The sequence below is a fragment of the Bos grunniens genome, chromosome 4, assembly GCF_055505025.1.
Source record: "Bos grunniens cultivar Pamir isolate PY7600 chromosome 4, Bosgru_T2T1.0, whole genome shotgun sequence".
NCBI lineage: Eukaryota > Metazoa > Chordata > Mammalia > Artiodactyla > Bovidae > Bos > Bos grunniens.
In genome coordinates, this window is record NC_141168.1 from 88,409,484 (window position 1) to 88,437,441 (window position 27,958).

Genomic DNA, 27,958 nt, shown 5'->3' on the forward strand with positions numbered 1-27,958 from the left:
ATGAATGAGTCGGAAGTGTTTAAAATGCAGACATTTATAAAGAGTCTGAGGAGTAAGAAATTACCAGAATAATTTATTACCTACACATTTCAATTTTGTCCGGAAGTTCTAATTCTCAGCAGACATTAATCAAGCCATTTCACTCTCTTTTAGGTTACTTCTCCCATTTCACAGATAGCAATTCGGCGGAAGTTAAATGACTTGTTGCCAAGGTCACACAGAGAATATAAATCTAAATAATTCACGGTTTCAGTTCTCTCTCCTGCCATTTGTTAGATTGAAACCAAGGGAGGTTTCCTGAGGATTTCAACCTGCTTCCCTGGTGACAGACTGTATATTTGCTGCTCTCTGCTGCCCTCTGTTGATAGGAGAAGGCAAGAGTGGATCTCAAGACCACTGTTTTCTCCAAGTTAGGTCTGGGAGCAGCTGTACCAACATCACATGGGAACTGTTAAGAAACAGAATTTATGGGGCCTGGACCCATAATTTTGGGGGGTTGGGATCAGTAGTCTGTGTTTAATAAACCTATAAGTGATTCTGCTGCAACTTGATATTACTTTTCTGCTTCAGGTATGAATGTCCTGGCCTCCTAGTTATCATAAAAATGGCAAGCCCCTTCACACTGCTTCCCACATGTAGTATCCATACCGTTATGCCATATACACAGTACTTTTCATGTCCATTCATTCTTCCAGAGCAGCCTGCAGGAGCCCTGTGAAGTTCCCTGGTGGCTCAGATGATGAAGAGTCCTCCTGCAATGTGGGAGACCTGGGTTCAATCCCTGGGTTGGGAAGATCCCCTGGAGAAGGGTATGGCAACCCACTCTGGTATTCTTGCCTGGAGAATTCCTATGGACAGAGGAGCCTGGCGGGCTACAGTCCATGAGGTCACAGAGTCCAAAATGACTGAGCAACTAAGCATAGGAAGCACAGCACACCAAGTCCTTAAGAAAATCTTCACCCATTCTTAAGAAAATTAACAACAATTCTCTAGTATCATTTGGCATCCAGAGTGTACTCAAATTTCCCTCAGTTGCCCCAAAGAATGTCTTTCATGGCTGGTTTTTTTTTTTTAATATTAGGATGTAATCTAGGTTACTAAACTGCTTTTGGTTATTGTGTCTCTATATTCTTTTAGCCTAGAATATAGGTCCACAAATTACAGCCCATAGGCCAAATCTGGCCCGCCACCTGCTTTTGTCAATATGCTCAGGCTGGAACAAAGCCATGCCCTTTTCATTTATGTATATGATGGCATTTCTGCTACAGCACTGGAGTTGAGTAGTTGCAACAGACACCATATGGCCCATGAAGCCTAAAATAGTTACTACTTGGCCCTTTACAGAAAATGATTGCTGACCTAGAACTATCCTCTCACATTTATTTTTATTACAATACTGACTATTCAAACAAAGACTCAGAACAACTGCTTGTAGAAAATCTTCTTTTAGATTGGTGTAATTATATATATATAAAATTCATCAAAATTTCATATATTGTATTCATATACTTAAAAACATAAAATACTCGGAAATTATCAGCATTCCCTGGGACAAAGTTAAACAACTTTTTATGTGTTAAAAGTATACAGGAAAATTGAAAGGCAAACAAAAATTAGAAAAATAATCCCAAGGTCTGGTCTCTTCTCATACTTTATTTTTCAGGAAGGAAAAAGGAATGTCACGACTGACACAGGGTAGTTTCAGTTACAAATTAAAGTAAAATCCTTACTTATCAAGTTTCTCATTTGAATAGGGAAATGGGTAGGGAAACCAGAAAGACTTCTTTCTTTGGGAAATCATAACACATCATCTCAACTATGAGTGCCAGAGTCTACAGAAATTCAGGTATGTCCACAAGATTGTCAACAGGAGTACAGAGCCATGTGCCTGTGCCACATAAATGTCCATGGGAAAAATGAATGAACGAGTACTGACCCTTTACACATTTGGACTGGGCAGGCGGTCATGATAATATTCACACATTTATTAGCCTAGTCTTTTTTTTTTTCAGTATAGCAAGCATGCACAGCTTACTAAAAGCTGACCTGTTCTGTTGGGAGCTCATGCATGTTCATTGACACAGGATTCAGGGAGCTTGGATCATGACCTTCAGAATAGGAATTCACTGGTTTTATGTATACGGTTATATGGAAAGCTAGAACATGTCCAGCCTCTCTTTCCAGTTAACTTAGGTCAGACTCTAATGAATAGTACCTTCTCCTGCTACTCTGAATACAGCATATCTATCCTACTGCTTACCTAAGACATTGTAAGTGAAACATAAATCATCATGAAAGGAAGCTCTATTAATTGGCTTTATCAGTTATATAACATGGAAAAGAATTAAACTACATGCAACCTCAGCCATGTCCCTAAAATGTCATTTAACCTATAAAAATTAAAAAAAAATTGGACCTCCCTCACACAATCTATATTTTACATTAATCTTTTTAGAAAGTTATCATCATCCACTCTAGCAAGCTGACATAAATGGTGCCGAGGATGAGCTGTTGGTCAGAAGTAAGGCTGAAGATTCAAAGAATTCCTGGTTGGTTCTTGAGCAGTGGATCTTTTTCCTGGTTTCCGGGGAAGAACAGGGTCTTTGCATGATTGAGGAAAACATTCAGGCCTTTGCCTCTGATCACGATCCCAGGGCTGTTTTCTATTGGTTTGTATTCCTTGTGTTTTCTGAAAGCAATGTGTTGGACAGATTAAAAAAAGATCTCCAGCTGGAAAAGGTTGCTTTCTACAAATCTTTCACAAGTCAAGTGCAGAATCGTTCATTCCATTTAACTTATGGCTTTTAAGACAGTGTTGTCTTATGAGAATACATTTTCTCTTCTTTATGCAAGAAATGTGCCTGCTTACTATAACTTGAGATTATATGTTAAGCATTAAACTGACGATCTGGTAAAGTTATTGACATTTGGTAGCATTTTTGGGGATTAAAAAAAACCACAGCAAAATTAATAGGCTAGTTTGCTATTCATCATTCAGTAGAAGATTTTCTTCCCACACACAAAATGTTTCAAAGCAGAAAAGGGAAAACAGCCCACTTGTGCAGAAATATGCCATTTATTTTTGACAATATACTCTAGTGATTTAAAGTGTTAGAACCAGCAACTTACTTGTACATCAAAAAGGCAATCACAGTGACGAGTATGGCCAAGCAGCCAAGGGAGACCAGGATACCATTTGCCGTTCTTAAAAGGGAAGCTGGGTCTTAAAACAGAAGCGAGGTCATATTAGTGACAGCTTCCACCTAGAGGACATGCTGCTTATAATGTAATTAAATCAATGAGGAAGGGAGCAAACAGAAGATATATGGCTCCTCTGAGCTTTCAGTAATCTTTCCCTTTACATAATACATAGTCTTCAGGGAAGCTTATCTTTCATTTAGAGAATGAGTTAGCACGTCTGGAACACTGTGTTAAGGGCTTAGAAGATGTCATGTCCTGAAGACACCTGCTCTGGTCTGAGTTAACCCAGCCACGCCCATGCAGCAAAGGGCTTCATGAACTTTCTGCCCACTTCTCTGGCCTCATCTTCCACTGCCTACCTTCCAGCTGGGATAAAGATCCATCCTCCCCATGCTCTTTCAGATTTCCATGCCCTCTGCTGGGAATGCTCATCACCAGCATCTAACCCTTTGCAACGCCTTCCAGACACGCATGAGGGCACTGGGTCATGCCTTCCTTTGTCATGTCTCTCCTAGTCACCCTTCCTTTGCCTCCACCACATTGTATTCACAATTATTTCTTTGGATTATGTCTTCTTTGTTCTCCCAGAACCCAGCAAATCAACTAGTCTTGTCTCTGCCATCAAAGTATAAGCAAAGTTGGTCTCTTTTCCCTCTGTCTTCTCCGCCACCATCATAGTTCCAGCCACCAGCCCTCTCTCTTGTGAGGACATCTTCATCATCTGCTCACTTGCACTGTTACCTTCCAATAATCCTGGCTTCACTCAGCAGTCTGAATGATCATCTAAAAGTGCTAATCAGATCACACTTCAACCCTGCCAGCAGTTCCCCTTACACACAGAATAAACCCAAACTCTGTCAGTGGCACATAAAGATCTAGATGAGCTGTTCATTCTTGAAATGCAGGTCTCAGTTCAAAGGAGGCCCTTTGCCAAGTGGGTGCCACCAAGTTGGCAGCACTTTCCTGACCTCCCAATCTAGAGAGTCCACCTCTGTCTCCTCTCTTCCATGCTTGTCACTCTCCATGCCTTGTTTCATTGTCTTCACAATATCATTTTATTTGTTTATTCCCTGTTTCTGCTCACTAAAGCGGGGATCTTCCTTACCTTGTTCCCACTCTATCTAGAACTGTCTGTGTGGTGCCTGGAGCTGTGCTGGGCATGGAGTGGATACCCGATGAATATTTGTTGAAAATATCCCAGGTGATTCATGAACATTCAGTGAATCAATGATTAAAAGTCATTTCAGCTAAAAGTCTATGGGCTTGGCTTCAAACAATGATCAACTTTTGAAATTCTGACTCTGAAACCCAAGTCATCAGTTTACAATTTCCATTGAATTAAAAGCTCTCTTTCCTTTCTTTTTTGGATTTTAAAAATGGCTCAGGGAGGGACTTTCTTGGTGGTCCAGTGGTTAAGAATCCACCTGCCAATGCAGGGGACACGGGTTCGATCTTTGGTCCAGGAAGATCCCACATGCCACAGAACAACCAAGTCCATGCCCCACAACTACTGAACCCACACTCTAGAGCCTGTGCTCTGAGAAGCCACTGCAGTGAGAAGCCTGAGTACCACAGCAGACTATCCACCACTTGCCTCAACTAGAGAAAGCTCATGCACGCGGTAACTAAGACTCAGAGCAACCATAAATAAATAAATAGAACGGCTCAGGGACTTCCCTGCTGGTACAGTGGCTAAGGCTTCATGCTCCCAATGCAGGGGACCCCAATTTGATCCCTGGTCAGGGAACTAGATCCCATTTGCCACAATTAAAGATCCTGCATGCCACAACTAAGACCCGGTGCAGCCAAATAAATAAATTAAAAAAAAAAAAAAACAGTTCAGGTCACACCTAAAGTTATCGCTAACTACAATAAGTATTAAAGGAAAGCAAATATCCAAGCATCTAATCCAGGTAAGAGAATGGTGATTTGCCAGAACTGAGGAAGCTTCATGGACTAGGTTAAGACTCTAAAAGGCAGTTTTAAAAGCAGCTGCGGCAGCACAAGAAGAATGACCCCAGCAGCTCCCAAAAGTGACGGCATAGGAGATCCACATTCAGTAGGATACAGAGGCCCTGGCTACCTCTTTTTGACCTGCTCCCCAGTCCTGCACCCCAAGCCCCATGTATCCTGCCTTCAAGGAAGCAGGATACGTTTGCATCCCTTTTTTTTTTTTAATGTACACCTTGGCTCTTACCAACAATAAACGCTCAAGCAAATAATTATATGCATTATTACATATGCTTTTCTTGCAATGAGGTTAAAGCTGCCTTTTATACCGTTAATGAGTAAATATATATTTAAGTATATTTCACTTTATAAGATAGACTCCAAGACCAAAAGAATTATTTGTGAGTTAGTCATTAGATTATACCCGACAATACTCAAATTAGGGAGCGAAGTGGGAACTCCTCTGGTGGTCCAGTAGCTAAGACTCCATGCTCCCAGTGCAAGGGGCCTGGGTTCGATCCCTGGTCAGGGAACTAGATCCCACATGCCACAGGTGAAGAACCGCATGCCGCAGCTAAAAATCCCACGTACCGCCACAAAGATTAAAGCTCCTGTGTGCCACAACTAAGACTCGGCAGAGCCAAATAAACGAATAAATAATTAAAGAGCAAAATACACGCTCCAATGTGCACACAATTTTACCTGTCCCTTCTGTTCCACCATGAAGCACTTCTTTTAAGAAGTAAAGGAATATTTTACAACATAGCCAGTTACATGTGAAATTCAGTTAGGGTCACCAGGTAGAGACCCTAGGGGTTAGGGAAAATAAACAGCCACCAGTGAGCGGGAATTTCTCAGTGAAATTCCTTCATCCACTTTGTCAACATTTTATCCCTCTGAGGTTAAGGGGACAAGGAGTAGTCTGTCTGCTGAACATTTAAGGACTGGGTAATCGGGTTTGTTTCCGTCTCAGTGTAATGCTTGGTAGACTTTGGGAAAGAAAAGAAGGGTCCATGGTAACTTAGAAGAGAGCCAAGAGTCCACCTGGTTTCTCATTTCTCTTCTTGGCTTCATGTCTCCCCTTTGTTATAGTTTAATTGGAGAACATTGTTATTTTTTGATGCTCGGCTTTACACTTTCCCTTTGAAATACAAACCTATCCAAGCATTCAGTGACCACATCCCATTATTACTTGTCCACGATCATAGCTGATTTTTTTCATCAAAAGGCTTTTCTTGGACTTCCCTGTGGTCCTGGTGGTTAAGAATCCTCCTGCCAATTTAGGGGACACAGGTTTGATCCCTGGCCTAGGAAGATTCCACATGACACAGAGCAACTAAGCCCATGCACCACAGCTACTGAAGCCCGAGTGCCTAGAGCCTGCACTCCACAAGAAATGAAGTCACTGCAATGAGTAGCCTTCACACTGAAACTAGAGAGTAGCCCCCATTCACCACAACTAGAGAAAAGCCCGTACAGCAACAAAGACCCAGCACAGCCATAAATAAATAAATAAATAAATTTAAAGGTTTTCCTTTGGCCATTATTTCATACGTTCTCTCTCTCTCATCCCTTCCCTAAGTAGATTTGCTATTGTATTGTAATATCATTTTTCAAATCCACATTAATGACAGTTCAATGAATTTTACACTGAAATAAAGCTAAACATTAACAGTGAAGTGTTGAATAGCTTTAGTATCAGACATATGCTTTATCTGCAACATGAAATGTTCGTACAACCATAAAACAAAACTTACCTCTGCTGTTGATAGAGACGAGGGTGCTCGTGAGGGCCAGACTTGCATCATTCCCCAGAGTGAGGTTCATACAGTATGTCCCAGACCCACTGAAGGCTCTCCTCACCGTCAGCAAGCACGTGTCACCCAGCTCCATGGCCACGGGGTCGCAGACTGGGTTCTGGGTGATCTGGCAGCTGGGGTCAGAGATGATGGTGCAGACCTCTGTGGGGATGCTGGGGGGTATGAACGACATCCAGAGGGAGAGAGAGGGGAGTGTGATCTCAGTTTAATAGGAAAACATAATTACACTTCTGTGAAACTGAATCCCACCTTAGTCTTACTCAAACTGTATGATGTGAAGCTGTCACATACAATTTACTCTTAAACAAACCTGGGTGTGTGTGAGCCACTGTTTCCTCTATATGCTCAGGAAGGTGAGGCCCTAGGACAGGAGGAGGAGGAAATTATTTCCCCCAAGGCAAGGGGCTGCTGGGAACTTGCCTCTCCTCTTTGGCTCCCTAGAGACTCAAAGATGCAGGTGGCTTAGGTGTTAGGCTAAGGTAGTACTAAATGCCAGTCGGCCCTGTGTGGGCCTGTGCAGATATCTGACTACAGTAGCAGCAGCAACCAGAGCTGTTCACGCAGCACCTGCTGTGTGCAAGGCTCCGAGTTTCAGAGAAGTGACACGGCCTTGTCTATTCCTCTCAACAACCTGACGAGGCAAGTAATAGTAGCCTAATGCAGCAGGTGACAAACCAGTTCTGGGAGGAGAGCTCACTGGCCTCCGGTCACAAAAGCAGATAGAGGTGGAGCTGGGATTTGCATAAAAGATATTTGACAGCTGTCCCTGTAACCATTCGGCTCCCACGCATTACTGTCTTAGCCTCTGTTTCACGTCTGAGTAGACTTCCTGAACGGAGAGACCAGGCTCTGAAGCTAGGCTGATAAAGGCTCAGGGAGTTAGATGAGTTCATGCTCTCTTCACCCTTGGCCTCTGGCAGCACCTTTGCCTCTCCAGTCAGGATGTTCTCTCTTTCTGTCCTCCCATTCTCTCCCCCAACTCAGAGAGCTTTGGAGCTATTCCTTTCTTATTTTGCACTACACCACTCAGCTTGCCAGATCTTAGTTCACTGACCAGGGATGATGAGCCCATGCCTCCTGCAGTGGAAGCGGGGTCTTAACTACTAGACCACCAGAGAATTCCCTGGAGCTCTCCCTTTGGATCAAGTATGGCCGCATTTTTATACCAGCTCATTCTCTAATCTATATATCACACACATACAGTCGCTAAGTCATGTCCGACTCTTGCGACCTGCCAGGCTCCTCTGTCCATGGGATTCTCCAGACAAGAATACTGGAGTGGGTTGCCATTTCCTTCTCCAGGGGATCTTCCTGACCCAGGGATTGAACCCAGGTCTCCTGCATTGCAGGCAGATTCTTTACCTCTTTACCGACTGAGTTATGAGGGAAACCCATATATATCATATACACATACATTTTAATTCCTTGATTCATTTATTATATTTAAATTATTTAACTATTTAGTGGGTTAATTGATAGAGTATTTATATATTAATTACTTTCTATTTAGTCTATTATCTATACATGCACATGCTCAGTCGCAACTGACTCTTTGTGAGCCCAGGCTTCTCTGTCCAAGGGATTTCCCAGGAAAGAATACTGGAGTGGGTTGCCATTTCCTCCTCCAGGGGAATCTTCCTAATCCAGGGATGAAATCCACATGTCCTGCACTGAAGGCAGATTCTTTACCATGGAGCCACCAGGGAAGCCCCAATTGTTTATAGTTGTAACCAAACCACAGGAAGTCAAATTATGTAATACATTAGAAAGTTTTATAAGTTTTAAAGATGGACAGGGTCATCAGGCGTTGCTATTCATCAGCACAAGGACACAGCCCTTCCACACTGGCTCCCCAGACTCCAGAGGAGCCTCAGGGAACTTCAGAGATTCTGAGCCTGCAAACCTAGCTCTGCCGGGTACCCACCACCTGGAGAGGTACTATAATCATCGTGTATCTGGTGACCCAATCTGTAAAATGAGAAGACTTGTATGAGTGTGTGAGGATTTGACATGAAAACAGAAGTAAAATGTTAAGGACACAGTAAGTGTCCAATCAGTAATTATTCAACAGTTAAAGGTGATGAGCATCGCTCAACTCTAGCAAAGCAAGTGCATACTTGAGAGCACTTGGGGGGGCCCTTCCTCATTCTGGCTTAGTGAGGAACTAGAATCCAAATTTGGGGCTTCCCAGATGGCACTAGTGGTAAAGAGTCCGTCTGCCAATGCGGGGGATCTAAGAGACTTGGGTTTGATCCCTGGGTTGGCAAGATCTCCTGGAGGAGGAAATGGCAACCCACTCCAGTATTCTTGCCTGGAGAAATCCCACAGACAGAGAAGCCTGACAAGTTATAGTTCATGGGGTCGCAAAGAGTCAGAACGGAGTGAGCAACTGGGCACACAGAATCCAAATTAACCTAACAGGTGGGAGGTGTGTGAAGGCCATTGTTCAGCCTGGGGTTCTCACTTGGCCCCTTCCTTCCTCGGAGACTGTGTACTCACCTCCCTTGGCAGGTCACGACGAAATCCACCAGGGAGTTGTCAGGCTGTGGCCTAGGCATCGGGACATCTGTCACTTGGATGATGTTAACCTCTAGAATGCCCTCTAAAAGGAACAATGCCCCATAGAAAAACATCAAAATACATTGCAAACCAAACCACTTCTTAACAAATCAGAAGGCCAAACAAAATGAACACAGCCTTTCGCCATGCTAGACTTGGGAAGCAATCTCAGAGTTCAGATACACGTCCAGGCAGCATTTTCAAAGTCAAACTGAACTGTTCTTCAGTACAAGCTTGACCTTTATTTCTGGAGCCTGTGTGCGTGTCAGGAGGCAGATGACCCTGGAGGAAGGGAGGCCTCATCCTCTGTGTCTCCTGCCGAGGGGCTCAGCCCTAGGGCATACAGCTTGAGTTGTAGCCCCACCCAACTCCTCTGCTGGGCACCTGTGAGCAGTGCCCCTCGCGCACAACCCTGTGTGGCTGTTCTGTTCAGCCCCTTTCTTACACACAGGAGGTATGACTTTGTGAAATCACCCAGAAGAGGAAAGCAGGAGCTGTGGGAACTTGCAGCTGGCCTTCCTTCAGGCCACATTCATTCAGATTTCTGAGCTGCACAGGGTGAGGAGGTCCAGGCCCCCCCCGTAGGCTCCTCGCTAAGCGGGCCTCACTGAGGGCTTATTTCCACCGAGGATCTCGTTTCATCCCTTAGAGGGACATCTAAGGAAGGCTGGAAAGGCAAGTGGAAATCTAGAAGCTAGTGGAGTCTTTTTTGTGCACGTGTGGTAGCAACTTGAGTGGGTGCCCTCGCTTCCCTACCCCACCCCTCCCCAGAGTCAGGGAAGGGAGTGGGTAGCCCAAGGTGGATTCTAACATCTTTCCCTCATGGTCTTACCTACAATTGTGATGGTGGCTTTAAAGTAGCCATATCTGGTAATATGGCAGCTTTCATCAGGAATCTCCCTCAGCACCAGGGTACTGTCACCAGCAGTTACTAGAGGATTTAAACAGAAAGATTTTTAGATTAGTTGCTGAGAATGCAAAAGATGTCCATGATATAACTAAAGATCTAAATATCTGTTTACTTGCTGTTTAGAAAAACATCAAGAATTCTATACTGTTAAATTGCTTCAGAAATTTGAACTAAATGCATAACAATTCATGAGATGTGACAGCTATGTTATAAAATTGTTAAATTATGTAAGCAAGCACAGTTCCATGTCTTATTCAAATATAAATAGTAAATGAAAGGTAGAAGCCATTTTAAAATGTGTAACATAATAATCATGAAATAAAGCAGGCCACAATAGATAAAATTATATTGTAATTTTGGAAGAAGGTATTCTGGGCTCAAATTCTAGGCCCCTTGCTTTCAGCTCTTTGAGACCATGGGCATATCATTTAACTTCTTGCCTCAATTTGCCCATCTGTAAAATAAGAACAATATTTACTGACCTACCAGGGTTGAACTATTAAATAGATAAGACATATAAAACATGCTTTTCATGTCTACCACATAGGAAGTAGTTAATAAATATTCATTTCCTTGTCCCAATATGCTCTTATATATATACTTATTTAGATACAGATGTGTTATAACATATATGACATGTAATTTTAAATGTCAAGAAGCAAACAACATGGAAAAGGGCAATTCTTTCCCCATTTGGATGTCTCATGGATTCTAGGTTTATATTCTTGAAGTCTTACAGTCACTGTGATGAGCAGAGGTGTGAGGAAGGAAAGAAGGGAGTACAAGATACTTTTGAAAAATAGCCCTTTGAATGTGATTAGAGCAAAGAATTTAATGCTCTACTGGTTACAGTTTAAAAGGCTCTAAATAAGGTGGTGGTGTTCCATTAGCAAGATAAAAAGACTGGAAAGAAAATATAATATTGAAAATACAACATTATTGTCTCTTAAGTTTCCAAAGACATGAAAATGGACCCAGTTTGGAGGCAATGAAAGCTTCATAAGAGCTACAGCTCTAACACAGGAGTATGTAAGGATGGAGCCAACTGGGAGATTTCTCCAGGGCCTCAGAGCCTCTAGCGGGGAACGAGTGTGCCTGTGACACTCCTATGCTCAGAGGGAACTTCGCAGTGCAGCTCTCAGAGCAAGTCTGGAAATGAGTGCTCTCTGGCAGACACTTTGGGAAACGCTGTTTGGGTAAAACTCAGAAAGGTTCTGACACCATGTCAGATTCAGATGTAGGTGTGGTTTATCAGCAGGGCAGGCTGTGGCAGAGTTGGCTATATTCCCTGAGTCTCAAGGTGGTTGTTTGGAAGTTGCAGGGTAATCATTCATTGTATTCTGAGATTTAACGGATGAGCTCCAAAGGAAAAGATATGTTGGTGAAGGGTATTAGGGATGGCTGCCTCTTCCCTAGAAAACTCCTTTATAGTTTGGACCATAAGAAGGCTGAGTGCTGAAGAATGGATGCTTTTGAATTATGGTGCTGGGGAAGACTCTTGAGAGTCCCCTGGACCGCAAGGAGATTTTATATATATATATACACACACACGTACACACACATACATACACACATACATAGATGACATATATATATATATGATATATATATATATATATAAAACATGATCTATATATACAACATGACATATATATATATATATATATACACACACACACACACACATATATACGTTATACACACACACACATACATACTAAGTCACTTCAGTTGTGATGGACTCTTTGTGACCCCATGGACTATAGCCCACCAGGCTCCTCTGTCCATGGATTCTCCAGGCAAGAATACTGGAGTGGGTTGCCATGACCGAATCTTCCTGGCCCAGGGATCGAACGCACATTTCTTAAGTCTCCTTCATTGGCAGGCAGTTTTTTTATCACTGAGCCATCAGGGAAGCCATGCATAAATACATATATCATATACATATTATAACACTGATTAGCATCAGTCTTGGAAAGGTTTTTCTTTTTAGATTTGTGCACAAAAGTCTGAAAAATGATCAGTGGCACTGTTAGCTAAGGGAAGAGAATTCTGTGGTTTAAAGCTAGTACATACCTGTCTATCCTATAATGTAATTATCCCCCTGAGTCACCACTTCAACTTTGCTTGTGTCTCACTCCTGTGGTTGCATTTGGTTTCTATGTAATAGCTGTACTTATTTGGAAGCCCCTTACCAAAGCAGAGACAACATAATTTTTGGTCAAATAGTAATCCAGTGCTCAACAACCCCAGCCTGTTAATATGGTCTGTGTAGCTAAAAATGCTCTCTCCCCCAGAGGACAAGCACTCTAACCACTTTCTCAAGTCATGGGCTGACTCTTATCATCACCTTGGCTCCCATTACATATTTCTGTCCCTCCAAGTCTCACAGTTGTTTTACGGCATTTGGGGATTGATTATGGTTGATCTAACACCTTTAGATGAAGTCAAGCAGCTTCCTTTCACTATAAAATGTAATGAATTCATAAGGTTGCTACCTTCTATCTTATGGTTTAACCTATAGAAAATAATAACACACTTAAAATATTCTTTCTTTGACTTAAAATATCTTTTGCATATGTTATGATATAAATATGTTCTAAGAAAAATAATCTTGCTTTATAAAAATGCAATTCAAAATAGACTAACATTAAATGACCTAACATTAAGACCTTTACCACTCAGGAATTTCTAGACAGACAAAGCAAGCATCTGTAATTTATTTTGAATTTTACACTTGGTGTCCTTATTTGTAAGGAAGACCATCAAGTCTTGTAGATAAATAAACTGACTCTTCTCCAGAAATGCCAAAACAAAGCTATATGTTTAGAGTTGTTCAAGGCAGTTACATTTATAATACGAATTAGAATGAACTGAAGTGTCCATCAGTAAGAGAATGGTTAAATAAATAAGTCGTTGAATAACATGAATTACACTTACGTGTACTGATAACGGAAAGATGTCTGTGATGTTTGTTAAATGAAAAGAGGCAAATTGTAAAGCAATATATATTGTGTGAACCCATCTACCTAAAAATTAAGACCACAAATCCTATTTGTATTTATGGAATATGTTTGTAATGGCACAGAAAAGATCTGGTAAGAAACACTACCAACTCTTAACAGGGTTTAACTCGGGAGAAGAGAATAAGGAGGAGCTCTCACTTTTATTTGAAATTTCTGAATTTTAATTTTTTCTAAGGAATATGCATTCATTTTATAATTAAAAGTATTTCCCCCAAAAAAAGCAAAATCAGTAACAACTTACAGTGTCTGGCATTAGTTATGCTTGACTTAAGTTTTTTTTTAACAACACACTTATTTATTAATAACAGTTTATTATTTATATCTAATAGGTTTGGGTTAAAAAAAAGCCAACTGCAACAAGTCTGGACATCTCCAGGGAGTGTTCTGTGTGTACTTGGCGATGGCACCCTCTTGTGTCCAGTGAGAGGATGTCAGTCTACTGCCATCCCTGGGATGCCTGGATGGAAGATGTATTCACGGCTGAGTGGGGAAGGATGGTGATGGCATGGGGTAGGGTGCGGAATTAGATGAAAGCTAATGCTTCTCAAAGTAAATGCTCAAGAACTTCTTGAATGTCCCCATATATTATTATGAGAAGTTGGGATTTAATTAACTATGCCTTATATCTAGAATAATTTTAGTGTCTGGAATCTTTCCAGTCGGCCAGCCAAGAAATATTCTCAAGGTTTATTCTTTTTTGAGCCCTTTGTAAACTACTTTTAAACATGGTTGAGTTTTCATAGGACATGGAGTGGATGTGGGCAGGGTGGGGAGGAGAATGGAAGTGGGGGAGGGAGTGTGGAAAGGGAGAAAGGACAATGGAATGGCCTGAATGTTTATGAGGGGATAATGTGTCTCCTCTTAACTAGAAAAACTGGGAGGCAAACAGAAATGTGAAGGACTGGAAGGGGGAAGGCACCTGTACACATAACAAGGAACTGTATATGAGCCACCAAGTGACTTTAAACATATTCTTCTTTCTTCCATATTCTAACAACACCGTGATAAGTAACTAAAGGAAATCAACAGGCAGAAAATGGAATCACTGCAGAGTCTTTACATAATCTCTTTAACTAAGGATCTAATTATACAAACCACATGAATTTTTTTCTAGCTGTTAAGGAGCCCTGCCAACAAAAATTAACCTGGAAAACACTTACCCAAAGGAGGGGTGGTTTTTGGAGGTCTGGGTGAAGGCAAAGGACAAGGTCCAGGCACTTCAGCTTGCACAGTGAGGTTGAGGCTAAAGGTTCCATTGAGCACATAGGTGTGATTCAAAGTGTGATTGTTGGAAACAAAGAGACCAGTATTATCCCCGAAGTTCCACTTGTAGTAAATGGCAGACTCATTGAGGAAGTGGCTGGGATCGTGAATCAGGACGCTGAACGTAATGGGGAGATCCCTGAGGAAGGTTTCATCAGATGAATTTCGATTGTTCTTCTGGGACATAGTCACAAATACAGGAATCTGATCTAAAATGTACATCCAAAAAAAAATAAAGAAAGAGGGTACGATTGCTTGATTTTAAGTGGGTGACTTCAACAGTGCCTTTAGTTTAGATATTAAAACGAGGGGATAATTCAGCATCATTTCCCCTTTTCTAAAGCAAGTTTTCTAGAGTTTTCTCGGTTTACTTTAGAAAACACAGATGGAATATGTTATTAAATATATGAGGTTGAGAAGGAGTCCAGATGAAGTGTAACCTAACCCAGAATATTTGGTTCTACTTTTTCAAACCCGCTAACATCACCAGAACTCAGCGCCTCGTCCTCTGTTAATTCAGAGCTCATATCACTCACCTGTTACTACATACACATCTTTCACTTTTGCGATGGGAACATATGCCCGTCGGTGTCTTCTATAGACAGTTACTTCCATGATTTGAGGGCCAAGACTCACATTGGCTGTGCTGATGGAAATTGTCACTGAACACTGTCCCAATTTCTGGAAATACTGACCTTTGAGAAGATAGAAATGTTTAGTTATTGGCTACATCATATCATTATAGAAAGTTGATGTTCCTTAAAGACTAACAACTACCATTTACAGATTGTTTGAGAAAGGAAAAGCAGGGTGGGGATGCGGTCTTGGTTCCTTCAGAAAGGAAGACAGTGCTTATTTTTATATGAAACCTTATAAAATCCACAAATAAATAAATGTAGTTGTATATGTTGACTACAATGAAAAGAGCTGTTTAAGTGGGATAATGCTGTTAGTCCTTAGTTGACAAATACTATAAGTAAGTGACCTGGCACTTGAAATACATGTGTTTCCTACAGAAAATACATTTAATGTAACAGTGAAGTGTCCAAGGGAGTTAAAAAATATATCTAAAAATCTACCTTATTTTTGTAATAATATTACTGCTACTGCTGCTGCTAAGTCGCTTCAGTCGTGTCCGACTCTGTGCAACCCCATAGACGGCAGCCCACCAGGCTCCCCAGGCACTGGGATTCTCCAGGCAAGAACACTTGAGTGGGTTGCCATTTCCTTCTCCAATAATATTACTAGTTCAGCTATATTGCTGAGCAACTTTTTTTCTTTTAGGGAACTAGATTCCTCCACCTTCTAATAATAATATTTGTATATGAAAATGCAGTGATGAAAAAGAAACAGGTATGGTGGGTATGAAAAGGAATGAAGTAGTTTCGTTGACATTTCTAGGACCCTTGAGTCCTTTTTCTTTCTCCAACTGTAAAGTAAATCTAATCACCACTGACTAGCTAGTGACAGTAATTCTCTCTCTTTTAGGGCTCAAAGATTTTTCTAATCTTTTTGAGGCACCTGTCATAGATGTGTCATTGGAACAAAAGGTATTAGAAGATGGATACTTGTAAGATGGGGATGTTTAAAGACCACGTTCATCACATGATCAAAGGTGTCAGGAAAGAGGGTGCTTCCCCAGGCAGTCCAAGGGTTAAGACTCTGTGCTTCTGCTATAGGGGGCATGGGTTTGATCCCTGGTCAGAGAACTAAGATCCCACATGCCGTGAGGTATGGCAAAAAAAAAAAAAAGGTGTCAATAAAGGTTCAGGATCCCCCTTTACCTTGAAATGCAGAGGCAGTTCTGTTAGAGATTATAGGGGGAAGACATGTCTCTTGGAATTAGTGATACGTGAGGAAATGCTAGTTCTGGCACCCAGAGGTAAGACCACAGTGGCAGCACTTAGCTGAGAGAAAATATCCATTAACTCTGAGACTTCAGCAGAAAAAGGAAATTCAAAACAATCTTGTTATGAAAACAGCAATTTCTGGACTAAAAGCTGATGTTAAATAAAGACATCTTAACTAGCTAAGTTAATGGATGTTAACTAGGCTAAACAGAATCTGAAGTGTTAGTGAGCTTATGTGACTCCATGCACATGACAAATGTCATTTCAGGTCAAAGAAATGACATTTGGAGAGTTAACTGACAGGGCCACAAAGCCCTGAAAAAAATTTGCTTTAAATCAACGAGCATAGTATTTGTTATATATTTTGTACTTTGTTCAACTGGAGTGTATTATTAATATGTTGCTTTGATTTGTAAATAATTGAAGAAAGAAAAGCTCTCTGAAATTCATTAAGACTGACAAAACATTCTGAAATTTGGAGTTTGTGTGATGGCTAGCAAATTGGAACCACTCAGAACCAGATGGAACCTAAGATTTTAAACTAAGAATTTAGCAGCTTTGTTACTAATAACCTAAATTTAGTCCTCGGAGGCTAAAAAAATAATCACTAATAATAAAGCAAAACGGATTCCACTTATGGTTAAAAAAAAAAGAAGAAGATAGGTTATGTCAAAGAAGAAGAGTATTTAGATTATTTTACTTTTATATGATAGAATATTATATAGTCATTAAAATAATGTATATAAAGAATTTTAGAGAATTCCCTGGTGGTCTCTTGAGTGATTAGGACTCAGTGCTTTTACTGTCAGGACCTGGGTTTGATCCCTTGTTGGGGAACTAAGATCCTGCAAGTTGCATAAGAATTTTAGTCAATGCTCATAATTTTGACCAAAATGTGTATATGTTATGATCTTAATCAAGAAATACCAGAAAAAAGAAAGAAATACTAGTAGAGAAAGCATCATCATGTTAACAATGATAATCTCTGGTATGAATTATGATGACTGATTTTTCATTTGCGCTTTTCTGCATTTTCCAAATTTTCTACTAAGAGTACAAGTCTAATTCTTTAAAATTCTTTTTAAAACATAAGAAATCAAAGAATAAATCAACAAATGACCATCCATATGCCATTCAAATATCATTTTTCATATTACTGTTTTAGACAGAAACAAATTGAGTATTTTTTTTTTTTTTTAAAGAAAGCCAAACCTGTCTTTTTCTCCTTTTAACTATTTTATGTCCTAGAAAAACGGCAAGGCTAACCAAGATTTTATTTTTATCCCTCACTGAAGGAAAGTTAAAAGAGTAATTGTTAAATGCCAGGTGTTGTAATTCTCAATAATAGAATGAGAAAAGAAAAAAAAATTAAAAATTTTAAGGAAAGGTAAAGAAGAAACTGGGGTGGGGGGGGGGATTGTAATAGCCCAACCAAGTGTGTGGAACACGTAGACAAAATTCTTTTTCCAGGGGCGAGGGAAAGGCTTCCCATCAGGGAACACGTTGTGATGGCCTTCACTCGTGTCGTTTCCCCAGTCGCTGTCCTCTGTCCATGCTGTCCAGTTGTAAACATACAGGTCAGGAGATGCACCAGTATCTAAACAGAGAAAGAGGCACACCATGATTGTCGTCTGGACTCAGAATGCTCAAGGTTCATCATTGAATTAAATAACTGTTCATATTTTTTCATAACTAGCTGAGATACAGTTGGACAATTAACACCCTAATATTCAGAATTCATCTAATGGTACCTTTATGATTTGGGTCTTTTTCTACCTACATGTTGTATTTCAATGAGTTATATTAAGCATATAAAGCAATATATGTATGTTGTATATGTGTGTGTATATATATATATATACATAATATATATGTATATGTATATAAAGCAATTTTTCAGAAAAGTTCAGAGATATCATTTAATATGTTTATCTTCATATTGGGGCTCCAAATAACAAGCATATTCAAACCAAACTGAGGGATGCTGTATCTTTTTATTTTGATTCATTCTATCTGTAGCTTTTTCCCCCTAACTCATTTGACATCATGACTTTCTTCTCCTAAAGACTTCAGCACACTTCTAAGAATAAAGACATTCTCCTTCATAAGCATACCATTACCATCCCTGCTGCTGCTGCTAAGTGGCTTCAGTCATGTCCGACTCTGTGTGACCCCATAGACGGCAGCCCACCAGGCTCCCCTGTCCCTGGGATTCTCCAGGCAAGAACACTGGAGTGGGTTGCCATTTCCTTCTCCAATGCATGAAAGTGAAAAGTGAAAGTGAAGTCGCTCAGTCGTGTCCAACCCCCAGAGACCCCATGGACCGCAGCCTACCAGGCTCCTCCATCCATAGGATTTTCCAGGTGAGAGTACTGGAGTGGGGTGCCATTGCCTTCTCCAATTACCATCCCTACCAGAGTCCAATCAAGGATTACATCCTACACATGGCTATTTCACATCTTCAAATGATTTGGAAAAAAGATGTATAAATAGAAATACAGATAGATGGAAGCAAACAGAAAAAAAACATTAAACTTGCTGAATTACTATCTACTTGCTCACTACTTTTCTGTATGTATGACATTTTCCACTTTAAACAAGTCATGATCAATATATTTTCATCTGGAACAATCTTCTCATCCTCTTTTTTTTATGTTCATTGACATTTATGGAGAGCCTTTTATTTATCTGTCTATTACAGCCACTATTTATTTTTTATTCTTAAATTGTCCCACACATGGCCAGTAGGGGCCCCTCAAGCTGCCTCTGTGTCCCTGTGACATATCCCCATTACTTCCTTGTTTACTGGCACAAGATGTCCCTGGATCACTTGCTAGTGTCCTGTCCTACACCTGGAATCAGTCATTTCTTTCAAGAGCTCTCATTTCTTCTAACAGTGAGAGATACTTTATAAAACTTCCCATGTAAAAGTTTTTTTACATGGACTCTTTCATGTAAAAGAGAACTGCATTGTCATTTGAAACATTAGTAAGAATCAACTTGTTTAGGGGGAAAAAAGCATAAAAAAAAAAAAAGCTACAGGCTACTAAATACAATACTTTTAAATTATCAAACTCTTTCTATACAGAATTTATTGTTTTCCTCATTGGAAGATGAATCAATAAGAAATAAACCACTGGCAGTTTAATAGAAGTTCTAAGTAATAAAATCAGATCATCACTGCCCTTACTAGTCTTGTTTCTGATTGAAGAATTTTAGTACTTACTTGAGTTTTTAAGGCTGTTGAGTTCTAAAACAAGATAATTCCCCTTGATGTGTCTATAATCATTTGTGCTCTTTAACTTGGACAAAGAGCTTCTCTGCTTTAACTAAGAGCAAAGCAAAACCAAAATATATGCATTTTATCATTTGTGCTAGCCATGTTCTTTCTGTGAGCAGAAACTGATCTGATCAATGAAGAGTTATCAGACTATTCTTTGAGAAGCCAGAATTCCATTCCTGTGATGTGAATAACATTCCTTACCATTTCTGCAGTTCTTCTCATAAACTATGTTGCCACTGGCATCTTCCTTTTGGCATCTGGGGAATACCAGGTTCACTGCGAATGTTATGGTTGAGCCCACCAGTGCGGGGGAATCACTGGTCAGAACCGCCTGCACACGGCCTCCTAGGACATAGAAACAAGGAGCTCAGTGATGAAACATCTCTTGTCCTTTTCACTGATAAATAAAAAAAAGGAAGCTAAATCTACAAGTAAGGGCCAGAGGATCCTTCTGCCTCTTTACAATAAATTATTTGCAGGATTCCCAGCTTTTGCTGTCAGAGTACAACACTCCAGAAGATGAACTTGGAAAGTCAGACCAACTGAAGAACTCTCTGACCACAGAGAGAACAATTACTTAAATAATTAAAAATCTGTTTGATTGAGGAAACAAGTATTAAAGGTTTGTAATTTTTAATTTCAAAGTGAATGACTGAAGGAGTCATTCATTTTTGATGTGAATGGAAAGATAATAACTTTCTAATCACGCTTTTGAGCCGGTCAAAGTGCTCTGGAATCTCAGAACTTTTGAAGATGACCATTCCCCCATTAAACCTGCTTGCTTTTCAAAATCTTCCAAGAGGTACCAAATGTACATTTCTAAGGAGATTAAACTCTGTGTGGAGGAGAGTGAGGAGTTTAGAAAGTGATACTGTGACAATAAAGGGAAGACGGCCAATCCGGGCGCCTCCCACTTGCTAACTAGTGCACTGTCACTCATGGTCGCTTCCGTGGATAGAGTTCACCACCTACAGCACAAACTGAAATAACAAAGTACAGCTGTTTGGCAAATGGGACCTAATCAAACTCACAAGCTTTTACACAGCAAAGGAAACCATAAATAAAATGAAAAACAGTCAACAGAATGGAAGAAAATATTTGCAAATGATTTGACCAACAGAGGATTAATTTCCAAAATATATAAACAGTTCATATAACTCAACAACAAAAAACAAACAATCCAACTGGAAAATGGGCTGAAAACCTAAGTAGACATTTCTTCAAAGAAGACAAACAGATGGCCAACAGGCACATGAAAAGATGTTTAGAGAAATGCAAATCAAAACTACAATGAGGTACCACATTACACCAGTCAGAATGGCCATCTTCAAAAAGCCTACAAATAATAAATGTTTGAGAGGGTATGGAGAAAAACCCTCTTGCACAGTTAGTAGGAATGTAAATTGGTGCAGTCACTGTGGAAAACAGTATGGAAGTTCATAAAAAAACTAAAAATAGAATTATCACATGACCCAGTAATCCCACTCCTGGGCAAATAGCAAGAAAAAAACTACAATTGAAAAAGATACGTGTATCTCTATGTTCATAGCAGCACTATTCACAATAGCCAAAACATGGAGACAACCTAAATGCCCGTCAAGAGAGGAATGGATAAAGAAGATGTGGTACATATACACAATGGAATACTACTCAGTCATAAAAAAGAACGGAATAATGCCGTTTGCAACAATACGGATGGAACTAGAGATTATCATACTAAGTGAAGTAAGTCAGAGAGAGAAATACAAATATCACATGATATCACTTATTTGTGGAATGTAAAACATGGCACAAATGAACCTATCTGTGAAATGGAAACAGACTCACAGACAGAGAACTGACTGTGGTTGCCAAGGGGGAGGAGAGGTGGGGGAGTTTGAGGTCAGCAGAAGCAAACTGGTACACATAGAATGGATACACACCGAGGTCCCACTGTGTAGCACAGGGAACTATATTCAATATTTTGAGATTAACCATAATGGAAAAGAATATTTTAAAAAAAGAATGTGTATAAATATGTACATACATATATATCTGAATCACTGCTATACAGCAAAAATTAACACATTGCAAACCAAATACTTTGATTTAAAAAACTGAATCACTATTATACATTTGAAACTAAAAAAAAGAAAAGAAGAAGAAATTACAGTTGTTTGAGTCTTTTTTTTTTTTTTTTGAGTCTTTTGATTTACCTTTCCAAGAGCTTTTCCACCTCGAGTCTCCCCTCTTCCACACTGGATAGAGTTTTTCATTCCAGTCATTTTCATCTGATGACCATCCACTTAATTGGTTGTGCTCCCGCATATAACCAGGTCTTTCGTTACTCAGCACATCATGAAAACCTATAACAATATTTGAAAAAAAATCATTTTGTCTGCTTATCTCTCATTTAGCAGGTATTCAGAGAAGCCATACTGGAAGGATGCCACCAGCCTCTCTTCCTCCTTGCTGGTAGGAGGAGGGAGCAGCATGTGATTCTCTTCTTCATGGAGGCAGATGAACATTGAAAGAACATTGATCTGGGAGCCACAGAACCTGCTACAATGAAACAGGCTGTGGGATTTCAGGCCACGTTTCTTCTCTCGGCCTTCAAATCAGACAAAAAACCAAATGTCCTGTGATACTGTGAGACAGTATCTGTTTCTAAAAAGGAACAAAGTGAGAAACAAAGGAAATCTGTGTTTATTAATATATGTTCATAACTGGAAATTCAGTTGAATGTTTGACAATGAAAAAGCTAAGATTAGTTAGTTCAAATCCCTTCATTTATGTGACGTGATTCATTCAGAGACATCTTTAATCAAGTGGAAATGAAGATTTGCAACTTTTGATTCCCAGGATCAGTTTTTTCCCACGCTTCCAAGGCCTTCCTGTTTCTCAGATTCTGAGTGAGAAGCATAATCCAAACACTGATTTCTTCTGATTTTAAATGTCAAAAGTCAAGGAGAGATACACACTTAAAAGGAGAGTGACAAGGAATGAACATATAGGTCCACAAAACAGACTGTAGAACTCAAAGATAGATTCACATAGATATGCCCTGTTGACTTTTGCAAAAATAATCCAATGGAGGAAAGATAGCATTTCAACACACAGTGCTGTAAAAAAGCAAAAAGCCTAGGAGGAATCTTCAGGCTCTAAGTAAGAATGAATTTTTAGACTTAGTACCAAAATCTTAATCTATAATAGAGAAATTGATAAACCAGACCTCATTAAAATTAAAAAATTCTGCTCTGCAACATCATGTGAAGAGGATAATAAGGCAAATTACAGACAGGGAGAAAATACTTGCAAGCCACATTTCCAACAAAGGAATACTATCTGGAACATATAAAGGATTTTCACAATTCACAATGTTTAAAAAAGGCAAATAAAAAAAAAAAAAAAAGGCAAATAATTGGACTTCTTTGATGGTCAAGTGGTTAAGACTCCATGCTTCTACTGCAGGGGGTGTGGGTTCGATCCCTGGTTGGGAGGAACCAAGAGCCTACATGCCACATAACTTGGCAAAAAAAAAAAAAAAAAATATATATATATATATATATATTAAAACCCCCAAATAATAGGGTAAAAGATCTAAACATACATTTCACAGATGAGAGTGCACAGATGGCAAGTAAACACATGAAAAGATGTTCAATATCATTTACCCTGAGTAAATGCACATTAAAATCACAATGAGATGTCACTGTATACCTATCAGAAAGACTAAAATTAAAAATGACATCAGATGCAGAGAAACTGAATCACTCATACACTGCTGGTAGAAATGGTGTAGCCATTCTGGAAAACAGCTTGGCAGTTTCCTTGTAAAACTAAACATGCAATTACTATGCAACCAAGCAGTTGTACTCTTGGGCATTTGTCCCAGAAAAAATGGAAACTTATGTTCACATAAAAACCTGTACATTAATGTTCATAGCAGCTTTATTCACAATAGCCCAAGTTGGAACAACCAAAAAAATCTTTCAGTGGGGTGAACGGATAAACTGTGGTACATGTATGTACCACATATGTACCACATATGTACCACATACATACTATGTATGTATACATAGTATGGTATACTGCTCAGTGATAAAGAAATAATATTGATATATGCAACAACTTCAGTAAATTATGCTGAGTAAAAAGAACCAATTCTCCCACATTACATACTGTAAGTTTCCATTTCTCTAACATTCTTGAAATGACCAAATTATAAAATTGGAGAGTGGATTAGTGGTTGCCAGGGGCTGGCAGGTGGGGTTGAGTGAGAAAGGGAAGTGGGTTTGTATTTGTGGTGATGGGACTGTTTGGTGTTTGGACTATGTCTATGTCAGTATCCTGGTTGTGACCTTGTACTATGGCTGTGCAAGATGTTACCCTTGGGAGAAACCAGGTAAAGGGTACATACATGGGGATTTCTTTGTATTATTCTTAAAAGTGCATGTGAATCCACAACAGCCTCAAAATTTAAAAACTGAATGAAAAAAATAGAACAAAAGCAACAACAAAAGCCCAAGGGTAAGATTTTAAAAGATAGTGGGGTAGGGAAAGATGTGGGATACACACCCAGCACCATGCGGCCGTTCCCTCTCCCCTTTGTAGGCCCTGCTCTGTCACATGGCAGCTGCGCTGCTTGTGAGCTATTAATACTTTGTCAGTACCTTCTCCTTCCTCCTTCTACCACGGCTATGATTGGAAAATGGAAAGGAATACCTTGGTGTCTGATATTCCACGAAATTCTACCCATCCTTACTTTTTGTGGCCAGGATACATCGTCTTAAGGCGAGGTGAAACAGAGCGCAGCAAGTTTCGTTGCAATGCTAGTAGGCTGGGCCTCCTGTCAAACTGCCACCCAACCTCAGGCTAATCTGCCTGCTGAGCTGAGCAAGGGGTGCTGACCTCTCACCTCTCTGTCCCTCCATTCCCCAACTGTGGGCTCTGGGGGAGTCTGTCCTGAGTGGACATTGAGGTAAGACAATTCCTCCTCCAAGCACATTAGCCTTCTTCTCTGGGAACTGATCGGTTATTAAATGCTTGTTGATCACTACCATGTCCCAAGGCAACAGAGAAGCCAAGAGATAAATAAGGACAACAGGTCCATGCACAAGGAATTACAGTAAGGGAGAAAAAGATACAAGTCTTCACACACATAAATAAAAAAGGATAATTTCAAGTAGCTGATCTCACAAGAATCCCCGTTACTCAGTTTCGCAAACAAAGAAAGCAAAGGTCAGAGGAGCTCAGTCACTTTTCCTGGTCCAGATCCAGGGCTGGCAGGAAGGACTGTGGTCCGGTCTGCACGAAAGCCTTCTTCCTCTTGCCCGCTGTGCATCCTTACTGTTTCTGGCCCGCCCCTTCCTCTGGGACAGGGGACTGCACAGGCTCTTGGGATGTTGCAAGGCCCCACGCGGCTCAGCGGCCGGACAAGTGCCAAACCCCGGAATGCGCCGGCACATCAGTTGCCTCTGGGCTCCCTGATTGAAGTCGCAGGCCCTTTCCCGGGCCGCTCACTACAGACCTTTGGCTTGGTGGTTAGGGGGCGGGAGGGGGAGTGGGGGTTGGGAGGTCGGCCAGCTTCCGGCCTCAGTGCGGCGGCAGAACCCTGGCCCCCTGATGCTCTCCCTCTCTCTCGCTCCATTCGCTATCCAAGACCTCACCACTACTACGGGCTCCTGGAGCCGGCCCTCCGCCCCCAGCTCCCCCATCAGTCCCACCGCCTCCTGGGGAACCGGCCGGCCTGCTCGTGAGCCAGCAGTGGCCCCCTCTCTTCCATCACCCAGCACCCGCCGGGATTGCACTTCATTGCAGGGCTTTTCTCTCTCGCAGGGAAAAGTGAGAGGAATGTGTGTATCTGTATCCAGAACCCTCCCATGTTAGATCTGGGCCCAGCAGGTGAAAAGCCAGACCTGGGCTCCTGCTTCCTCACCCGTTGAATAGTGGCAGGACCATCTGGACTATGTAGCACACATTTATGGCAGAAAGTGAAGAACTAAAGAGCCTCTTGATGAAAGTGAAAGAGAAGTGTGAAAAAGTTGGCTTAAAACTCAGCATTCAGAAAACTAAGATCATGGCATCCGGTCCCATCATTTCATGGCAAATAGATGGGGAAACAATGGAAACAGTGGCAGACTTTATTTTGGGGGCTTCAAAATCACTGCAGATGGTGAATGCAGCCATGAAATTAAAAGACGCTTACTCCTTGGAAGAAAAGTTATAACCAACCTAGACAGCATATTCAAAAGCAGAGACATTACTTTGCCAACAAAAGTCCATCTAGTCAAAGTTACGGTTTTTCCAGTAGTCATGTATGGATATGAGAGTTGGACTATAAAGAAAGCTGAGCACTGAAGAATTGATGCTTTTATACTGTGGTGTTGGAGAAGACTCTTGAGAGTCCCTTGGACTGCAAGGAGATCTAACCAGTCCATCCTAAAGAAAATCAGTCCTGAATATTCATGGGAAGGACTGATGCTAAAGCTGAAACTCCAATACTTTGGCCACCTAATGCAAAGAACTGACTCATTGGAAAAGACCCTGATGCTGGGAAAGATTGAAGGTGGGAGGAGAAGGGGATGACAGAGGATAAGATGGTTGGATGGCATCACCAACTCAATAGACAGGAGTTTAAGCAGGCTCTGGTACTTGGTGATGGACAGGGAAGCCTGGCGTGCTGCAGTTCATGGGGTCGCAAAGAGTTGGACACGACTGAGCAACTAAACCGAACTGAACTGAACACATGCTGGACCCCTTCTCAGCACCTACCTCCCTCTGCCCCTCCCCCGGCTATTGCCCCCTCGTGGAGTTATCTGGCAAAATCAGGACTTTCACCCTGCAAAGGTCATTACTCTACTAAAGTGAAGCAGAGTGGACCTTCTGGGTGATATCTAACTCACTCCCTTCTCCCACTCCACACTACCTCTGCCTGGAGGACGGGGGCTGCTGGGGCCACACATCCCCTGGACTGGACAAGTGGGCCGCCTGTGAGCTTGGTGGTTCACAACTCTGGCTTCCATTCCAGTCACAAACTCCTATTTTTAAACCAGCTCCTCATTGGTCTGGGCATCACCTTTGTCAAGAAGTCCCCAGCCTCTAACTAGAAAAGAGACCCAGGGCTTCAGCTCTTTTCTCAGTAACCTCACTACAATGGCAGCAAACTCTGCAGGTCTGTGAAAAATCAGCAGGATTTTCTTTCTTTTTTTTTTTTGGCTGAGCAGCTTGTGGGATCTTAGTTGCCTGACCAGGGACTGAACCCAGGCCCTTGGCAGTGAAAGCACAGAGTCCTAACCACTGGCCTGCCAGGGAATTCCCTCAGCAGAACTGGGAACAGCTTCTGGATTGGAATTATTAGAAAGCTTGTTTCCAGACTTGGGCTTCAGTTCCTCTGTGGCCCTATCCCGGTGGATGAAAACCAGACAAACTTTAGTGGGTAGTGTTTCTGTGATCTCAAGCCAGAGACTGTGCCCTTCGTGCCCCCACCCTCCCAATGTCTTTAAGAGAGCAGGTAGCAATTTTGATAGAAGAAACCTCCACAACAGAGGGGCCCTGCGTCTTTCGCTTCCTAAGACCCTGGAGCAAAGAATGGAACTGAATGCATTTTGCCGTGCTCTCAACATCCGCAACCATTTCCAGAGAAAACAAGTGAGCACGAATGCTTCCTGAAGGCCAGCTGCAGACTCAGACAAACCCATCACTTCAGCCAATAGCCAGAGAATGGGTTAAAGACAGAAACTGAGAGTTACTCACGTTTGGCAGCATCCAGTGGCAATCCTGCAGCCAGAAGCAGAAATCCCAGGAAACAGTAGAGACATTCCATGCTGAATTCTCACAGACCTAGGCAATCAAGGTTTAACTTGTAACTCCTCTGGCTTCACCCACTAAGAACAACAGTGTTCTTCTGGTTTTTGCTGTGCTCCACTCTTCATTTTAATTAAATACTGAGCCTCGGGGTGGATCATGTGATGGTATTAAGCAGCATTGCTTGATCTGGTCTCTGGAGTTCAACCACTTCTACTCATGTGCTTCTGACTCACTCACCCTTGGCATCTATTTATTCACTTTTTAGATGCGCACCATTTCAGTGTTGTTATTCTATATTCTAGTTAAAG

At 41.1% G+C, this 27,958-nt stretch overlaps 1 protein-coding gene across 1 annotated transcript; it reads right to left on the reverse strand.

Moving 5' to 3' along the window:
* Window positions 1-1,633: 1,633 nt before the first annotated feature.
* On the reverse strand, window positions 1,634-27,749 carry GPNMB (glycoprotein nmb). The gene is made up of 11 exons (XM_086397368.1): window positions 27,597-27,749; window positions 22,058-22,207; window positions 20,064-20,207; window positions 18,012-18,176; window positions 15,266-15,424; window positions 14,627-14,938; window positions 10,363-10,461; window positions 9,471-9,573; window positions 6,909-7,123; window positions 3,130-3,223; window positions 1,634-2,689 (listed from the first exon to the last, which is right to left on the reverse strand). The coding sequence occupies exons 1-11, from the start codon at window positions 27,664-27,666 to the stop codon at window positions 2,536-2,538; spliced, it is 1,665 nt and encodes a 554-aa protein (XP_086253494.1). The 5' UTR covers window positions 27,667-27,749; the 3' UTR covers window positions 1,634-2,535.
* Between the last annotated feature and the right edge of the window lie 209 nt (window positions 27,750-27,958).